This window comes from Dacryopinax primogenitus (assembly GCF_000292625.1).
Source record: "Dacryopinax primogenitus strain DJM-731 SS1 chromosome Unknown DACRYscaffold_12, whole genome shotgun sequence".
NCBI classification, from domain to species: domain Eukaryota; kingdom Fungi; phylum Basidiomycota; class Dacrymycetes; order Dacrymycetales; family Dacrymycetaceae; genus Dacryopinax; species Dacryopinax primogenitus.
The window spans coordinates 993178-1000878 of record NW_024467209.1 but is presented as its reverse complement, the minus strand read 5'-3'; the positions used below and the strand labels follow the sequence as shown (position 1 = coordinate 1000878).

Sequence of the window (7701 nt, the reverse complement as noted above, 5' to 3'; positions counted from 1 at the left end):
CCCTAGAGCACGGATCTGCGAAGTGGCACATCTCTTTCGATGTCTGAAGGAGAGCATTGCCTCGCTCGAGTTGTTTTATCAGAGAGTCACACCGAGCCAAACTTCAATGCTGAGTGCTCGCCTTCCTGATACCACTTCACTACCATTGGATGGACATCAGCTCGTTTTTCAAGACATTCTTGTCCAAGGCGATGACGGACGGACGAGGCCTCTCTTCCGAACAGAGTTCGATTCCAAACGATGTGTCGTGAAATTCAGTCACACGTATGGCGTCGAGGCACACGAACTGCTTGCGAAGGCAGGACTTGCTCCCGCCTTATTTCACGCCAAGCAGGTCTATCATGACAGCTTCTGGCTTATTGTGATGGATCATGTTGATGGAAAGCCGTTTGTTGAAGTGCCGTCGGAAGGGAAAGACTCGGTTCTGAACGATCTCAGTCGAGCTGTTCAACACCTAGCCGCCTCTGGCCTCGTTCATGGAGATCTGAGGGAACTGAACATTATGTGCGTCAAGGAGGACAAGACTTGGCGCGCAAGATTGGTCGATTTCGAATGGTCAGGAGGAGCAGGGAAGGCCCGATACCCCGTTTCTCTCAACGATACAGGAGAGATTGGATGGCATAGCTCTGTCAAGCGAGACGGGTTCCTGGAACGGGCACACGATGAACACATGTTGAAGCGGCTGATGAGTGGCAGATGAGCTACGATACGGAGCAGACTGGCCAAGCCGAGCACTGGAAAGGCCCCATATTCTAAATTGGGATAGCACCATCATAGTGTGCGAATTAGTCGGTGGGTGGAATAATTTTGACGAGAGCAGTGAGCTCTACACCACGAAAGCGAAATGAACCAATCAAGCCATGGGATTTGCGGAACGGTTGTTGTGGTGCAATAGGACTGTGGGTACAGGATGCCTGGATGAGTGATGTTGAACGTCTGATTCCATTTGGGTACCTGCGCCTTGAGTCATTGCAAGTACTAGTACTTTGGTGAATGCCGGGCGTATAGAGTAGGAGGGTACGGGATTATCGTCCCAGCGAGGCGCTGGTTGATGACAGACGCGACACGGTGAGAAGCAAACTAAAGATGAGGCCTAAGGAGCGTTTCAAGTTGGGCGGATTATTGAATAGATTCCGCGTGGGTGTTCCTCCGAATGAATCCGGTGAAGAACCCAAAAAGGAAATGTGATGCGTGACAGAAGCATTCGTCGATCGTTAGTGGAGGGAAGAGACAGACGACGGGTCACGCCTCCCTTGTGCTGGCATGCGACTCTCTCTCGTTCATATACAAGCAGCCCTAGGCAGACAGAGCGCATACACCTCCGTCCGCCCTTGGCTGCCCTTCCCTTCTCTCTTTCGTACCATCAACACTATGGCCACACCTGCAGAGGACATCCAGCAGCCCCAGTCAGCACTCACCAAGGACCCATCCATCCACGCAAAGGTCATCGATGGCACAGCTGTATCAAAGTGAGTACTCAACAACCGCTATAGAGCGCATATATGCTCATCACACGACTAGGTCAATCATCGCTAGCGTCGTCGCACGCATCAGTCAGAAGCAGGCGAGGTTCTCCTCATTCCAACCACGTCTCGCCATCGTACAACGTGGAGCTCGTGCAGACTCGGCTGTCTACGTCCGCATGAAGGCAAAGGCTGCGGCCGAGTGTGGATTCGCGTTCACCCACATCCACCTCCCCGCTGATGCGACCGAAGCAATAGTCACCCAAGAGGTCCAACAGCTCAACGATGATCCCAAGGTATCTGGTATCCTCGTCCAGCTCCCACTTGGCGAGGGTATCGACGCTGAGGGAGAACGCCGCGTCACCGAAGCGATTACGCCCGAGAAGGACGTCGACGGCTTCCACGCCCACAACATCGGCAAACTTGCTTCGCGTGCGTCCGACCCACTCTTCCTCCCTTGCACCCCTGCTGGTGTGATGCGTCTCCTTGATGAGGCAAAGGTAGAGATCGCGGGTTCTCGCGCGGTCGTCCTCGGACGTAGCGATATCGTTGGCAGCCCCGTCGCAGCCATGCTCAGGCGGCGGGATGCGACCGTCACCCAATGCCACAGCCGTACCAAGGGACTCGAGTCTATCGTACGTAATTTCTTGGCATGCCGCAAGGGTATTTGTTGAGCAAGAACGGGCTGCTAGATTAAGGAAGCTGATATTCTCGTCTGTGCAATTGGCAAGGCCGAGTTCGTCCGCGGCGAATGGCTCAAGCCCGGAGTCGCGCTCATCGACGTCGGGACAAACTATATTCCAGGCGAGTGTGAATTCCTTTCCCCGCCGTCATTCTTCTGACGTATTCTGCGCACAACTAGACCACACTAAGAAGTCTGGTCAGCGTTTGGTGGGTGATGTACACTTCGCGTCCTGCGCGGTCGTCGCTGGATACATCACCCCGGTCCCTGGTGGGGTAGGTCCGATGACGGTAGCCATGTTGATGGAGAACACGCTTGTTGGTGCTGAGCGCCAGTGGGAGGCTGAGCGCAACCGCAAGGTTATCCCTCTTCCTCTCGATCTGCTTGAGAAGGTACCCAGCGATATCGAGATCGCAATGGCGCAGACCCCGAAGCAGATCACCAAGCTTGCCCATGAGATTGGTGTCCTGCCTTCCGAGCTGGAGCCTTACGGTTCGTACAAAGCGAAGATTGACCTCAGCATTCTAGACCGTCTTGCTTCCCGCAAGAACGGCAAGTATGTCATTGTCGCCGGTATCACCCCTACCCCACTCGGTGAGGGCAAGAGCACAACTACGATCGGGCTGGCGCAAGCGATTGGCGCACACCTCGGGAAGCCTAGTTTCGCCTGTGTGCGTCAACCCAGTCAGGGTCCTACGTTCGGTATCAAGGGTGGAGCAGCCGGTGGAGGATACTCCCAAGTCATTCCCATGGACGAGGTGAGTGGATTCTCCACTCTTCCCGTCGGCGCGGTGGTGACAGTGACCTCCAGTTCAATCTCCACTTGACCGGTGACATACATGCTGTCACAGCCGCCAACAACCTCTTGGCCGCCGCGCTCGACGCACGTATGTTCCACGAAGCCACCACCCCTGACAAGTCCCTGTACACGCGTCTCGTGCCTACTAAGAAAGGTGTGCGTGAGTTCGCCCCGCTCATGCTGAAGCGTCTGGAGAAACTCGGCATTAACAAGACCGACCCGAATGATCTTACACCCGAGGAAGCGCGCAGGTTCTCTCGACTGGACCTGGATCCTGAGACCATCACCTGGAATCGGGTGCTTGATGTCAACGATCGTTTCCTGCGCAAGATCAAGATCGGCATGGCCGATACGGAGAAGGGCCACGAGCGGATCACTGCCTTCGACATCTCTGTTGCTTCTGAGACCATGGCCGTCTTGGCTCTCACCACCGATCTGGCAGACATGCGTGAGCGCCTGGGGAAGATGGTCGTCGGTACGAGCACGCAGGGCGATGCCGTCACCGCGGATGACATTGGTGTCGGTGGAGCCTTGACAGTGCTAATGAAGGACGCGATCAAGCCCAACATGATGCAAACCCTGGAAGGCACACCCGTGTTCGTCCACGCTGGACCTTTCGCCAATATCGCTCACGGCAACTCGTCCATTCTTGCTGATCGCGTGGCACTCAAGCTTGCTGGTATAGACGAAGGAGACGATCCCTCCCGCGTTGGGTACGTCTTTACCGAAGGTGGGTTCGGTGCGGACATGGGTCTGGAGAAGTTCTGCAACATCAAGTGCCGTGTGAGCGGGCTCGTTCCCGATGCAGCCGTCATCGTTGCCACCACCCGTGCGCTCAAGATGCACGGCGGCGGGCCGGAGGTCGTCCCGGGCAAGCCTCTTGCGGATACGTACACCAAGGAGAACCTGAAGACCCTCCATGAGGGGACGAAGAACCTTGGTAAGCATATTCAGAACACAAAGAAGTTTGGGATCAAGGTCATCGTTGCCATCAACCAGTTCACGTGAGCACTGAACAGTGACCTTCCTCTTCCTTGTCTGACGCGCTCCTCAGAACTGATACTCCTGCTGAGATCGAGCTCGTTCGTAAGGCTGCCCTGGAGTATGGTGCCGATGCTGCGGTCGCTTCCAACCACTGGGCGCAAGGCGGTCTGGGAGCTATTGATCTCGCCAAGGCCGTTGTGGATGCTTGCGAGTCTGGCGAGCCGGACTTCAAGTTTACTTACCCGCTTGACATCCCCATTGCCAAGAAGATCGAGGCGATCTGCAAAGACGTTTACGGTGCTGATGGGATTGAGCTTAGTGAGCTTGCCTTGAAGCAGATCGAGACGTACACTGCTCAGGGGTACGGGAACTTGCCGAGTACGTCCTCGAGAGTTGCCTTGGATTTTGTTGCTGAAACTGTTGCGCAGTTTGCATGGCCAAGACCCAGTATTCCTTCTCTCACGATCCCAAGCTGAAGAACGTACCGACGGGCTTCACGGTGCCCATCCGTGCTGTCCGTCTCTCTGCTGGTGCAGGTTTCTTGTATCCTCTCCTTGGTGACATGCAGACTATGCCTGGTCTCGGAACCAGGCCCGGCTTCTGGGAAGTCGGCCTCGACGTGGCGACTGGCCGTGTTGTTGGCCTTTTCTGAGCTCAACGCTCTCTCCCACGTTCATATTCCCTCCCACTTTTTTACGACAGTGTTTCCTCACTTTCTTGGATAGACGTGGTAAAAGGGTGCCTTCAACAGGTCTAATCTGGTCGTTCAACCGCATTGTACTGTATACCATTCAACAGCTATACGATAGACATAGAGAACAATAGTAGCATAGCCTTTTGCATCGTTCCATTTCGGTGACTCGCTGGCGTGCTCGCCGCTTTGGCCTTGAGCGGCACGACCCTTGTCGCCGCATTCCTCGCGCTTTCGACGCGGACACCACCGACCTGCATCGACCATCATGTCCAACGGAACGCCGTCCTCAACATCATTGAAGATCACCATAAAACGACCGCCATCAGCGCCGTCTAACCCTCCCCCTGCTGGGAACTCTCCCGCTCCTGCCTCCGACAAGAAGCGCAAACGCGTAGCAGAGGACGATGGTGCGGAAAACGGGGACACGCCACCGGTCAAGCGCTCTACACGCGATGGTGAGACCCGTCGAGCCAAACGTCAGTCAGCGAGGATTCAGTGGACTCCCTCGCCTCCTGGAGAGGACATAGAAGAACAAATTACAAGCAAGGGAAAGCGGCGGAGGAAAGCGTACGAGGAAGATGGAGACTATGACCCGGATCGTCTCTCCCCAGCTGGATCAGCGGTCCTTGATGTCGAAGGCGGGGTGGACGAGGAACCGCCTAGGAAGAAGCCTGCTATCGATCCTCCTGTTTCGTCTACGCCGAGTGGGAGATCGAAGCGAAAGTCGAAGCCGACCGCGAAGGTGCCAACGTGGATTGATGACGACGAAGACGACTTGACACCACCACCACCGACACCACCACCGCGAAATCCTAAGCCCGCTAAAGGTCGAGGGAGGACATCGAATGCTGCTCCTATTACTGCCAGAGATCAGAGGAAGCTGCCGGTGGGGAATGTCAGCCAAGGGGAAACTGCTGTAGATGCGGTCTCCGGAACAAACACAACGGACGCCATAGCGCCAGTTCCCCCGACGGCACCGGCCGACCCACCCAAACCCAAGTTGCCTCCTATTAAGAAGAAGTCGATGATGGGAGGCACTCCTACGACGAATGGCGCCTCGTTGCCTGGGCGAGATGAGACGAAGACACCTGTGTCCACGACGAAGGCGAATGACATGTACAATCAACTATTTTCGGTTAGTCTTGTGTTGTATTTTTTGATATCATCTGACTGCTTTTTAGGGTACCAGCAGTCGAGCACAGAAAGAGTGAGCTCTCGCTTGAAATTTGTCGAGAAAAGGGTGCTGACTCGGTTCAGTCGTGAACGGCAGGACGCCCGACGTCAAGAATTAGAAGGTATGAGAACAGACGCACGCATCGAGCGGGAACTGGAAGCCGTAAGTCAACCTTAACCTATCGCGTGGAAATACTGACATATGGGTTTTTCTGCAGAAGAACACATTTGACATGCTCGCGCATAGTGCGGCCATGAATCGCTTCGAGGTACGATGCCGCTACGTTTCTGTCTAGCAGGCTAACAATCATCATCAGAGTCGATTGCGGGACCGACGCAACTGGCCCAGTCCCTCCCAAATCGGATCTGCGTTCTTGATGCTAAAGCGGTATCGGCCTGATCTGCCGGACACGACGAAGACTTGATGTATATGACAAATGTAAAGGACCGGCATGTTGATGAGAGTTGAGCAGTGAGAAGTGGTCGCCGATCAAAGGTGCATTGAGCCATGTATGTTATCAATCCCCTTTGGCACGAGATTTTAGATCGAGGTGGTATTCTGGAACCGATACCCTCTGAGCATTTGAAGTTGGTTGACCCACCCCCTGCACGTGCCACATCTAGCAAAACGCATGATGAGAAGACCCAGTACTCCCAGCGAAGATGACGCCAGACACGGGGATGAATGGACCTGTCATCAGGAACGAGGGGCAACAACTCACATTGCGCAGCTGTTCACGCTACCACGTTAATCCCAGTCGCAACACAGAATCATGGACTTGCTCCATTCTGGACCCACATCTTCCTTGCAGTCGCCGCAATTTAATTGTTCACCTCCGAGTCTCCCATTGAGGCCTCTATCCTGTGCACAAAAACTGCGATCTTCGTCTGCAATTCTTCGTCGTCACACACACACCCCAATGTGACAACCCTTGCAGAAAGCACTTTCTGAGCACAGCCCCATACCTCAGTTGCATGGGCGCTTATTTCCTGCACAGGATCCGACGCAATTTAAGTGACATGAATGAGAACTACATAATTAACTTCTTTTCATATTACCGCATTGGGATTGGAAGGGAAGTGGACAAAACAGCCCGCCGTCTACTCTGACTGGCATGCGCTTAGGCAGACGCACACATACCGCACACTCCTTCAGGTGCTGGAACAGTCACGGGAGAACAGTTGAACTAAGGGTAGTGACGAACAGCAAAACCATGATACAGGGCGTTTCCTCTTCCTGTCCAATGTTATTTTGTTCAAGTTCAAGCGGAGTGTGGAATCTACTGGTGGTAGCGAGTAAAGCTGACCCCTTCCGGAGCACTGCAATCGTCAAATCTCAGTTGGCCTACCGACTCATTCGTACATTTAGAATGTGGGGCCTTTCCACTACTCGGCTTGACCAGTCTGCTCTGTACCGTATCTCATCTGCCACTCATCAGCCGCTTCAACATGTGTTCATCGTGTGCCCGTTCCAGGAACCCGTCTCGCTTGACAGAGCTATGCCATCCAATCTCTCCTGTATCGTTGAGAGAAACGGGGTATCGGGCCTTCCCTGCTCCTCCTGACCATTCGAAATCGACCAATCTTGCGCGCCAAGTCTTGTCCTCCTTGACGCACATAATGTTCAGTTCCCTCAGATCTCCATGAACGAGGCCAGAGGCGGCTAGGTGTTGAACAGCTCGACTGAGATCGTTCAGAACCGAGTCTTTCCCTTCCGACGGCACTTCAACAAACGGCTTTCCATCAACATGATCCATCACAATAAGCCAGAAGCTGTCATGATAGACCTGCTTGGCGTGAAATAAGGCGGGAGCAAGTCCTGCCTTCGCAAGCAGTTCGTGTGCCTCGACGCCATACGTGTGACTGAATTTCACGACACATCGTTTGGAATCGAACTCTGTTACGG

General features: G+C 54.3%; 4 protein-coding genes across 4 annotated transcripts in view; 3 read left to right on the top strand and 1 right to left on the bottom strand.

The window, feature by feature from the left end:
- Positions 1-106: 106 nt before the first annotated feature.
- Positions 107-700, top strand: DACRYDRAFT_108874 (uncharacterized protein; the record flags this gene model as incomplete). Its single annotated transcript, XM_040768753.1, has 1 exon — positions 107-700. The coding sequence occupies one exon, from the start codon at positions 107-109 to the stop codon at positions 698-700; it is 594 nt and encodes a 197-aa protein (XP_040627718.1).
- A 671-nt stretch (positions 701-1371) lies between these two features.
- On the top strand, positions 1372-4718 carry DACRYDRAFT_117214 (FTHFS-domain-containing protein; the record flags this gene model as incomplete). Its single annotated transcript, XM_040770340.1, has 7 exons — positions 1372-1469; positions 1522-2098; positions 2156-2273; positions 2326-2903; positions 2957-3948; positions 3999-4306; positions 4357-4718. 7 exons carry the CDS (start codon positions 1372-1374, stop codon positions 4578-4580), a joined length of 2895 nt encoding a protein of 964 aa, XP_040627717.1. The 3' UTR covers positions 4581-4718.
- A 169-nt stretch (positions 4719-4887) lies between these two features.
- On the top strand, positions 4888-6391 carry DACRYDRAFT_117213 (uncharacterized protein; the record flags this gene model as incomplete). Its single annotated transcript, XM_040770339.1, has 5 exons — positions 4888-5757; positions 5804-5829; positions 5880-5958; positions 6014-6064; positions 6113-6391. 5 exons carry the CDS (start codon positions 4888-4890, stop codon positions 6218-6220), a joined length of 1134 nt encoding a protein of 377 aa, XP_040627716.1. The 3' UTR covers positions 6221-6391.
- A 732-nt stretch (positions 6392-7123) lies between these two features.
- Positions 7124-7701, bottom strand: part of DACRYDRAFT_23139 (uncharacterized protein) — a 2864-nt gene continuing 2286 nt past the window's right edge. The window contains exon 5 of the mRNA XM_040773118.1: positions 7124-7244. Coding sequence (XP_040627715.1) covers positions 7217-7244 — 28 coding nt within the window. The 3' untranslated portion in view covers positions 7124-7216. The remainder of the gene's footprint in view (positions 7245-7701) is intronic.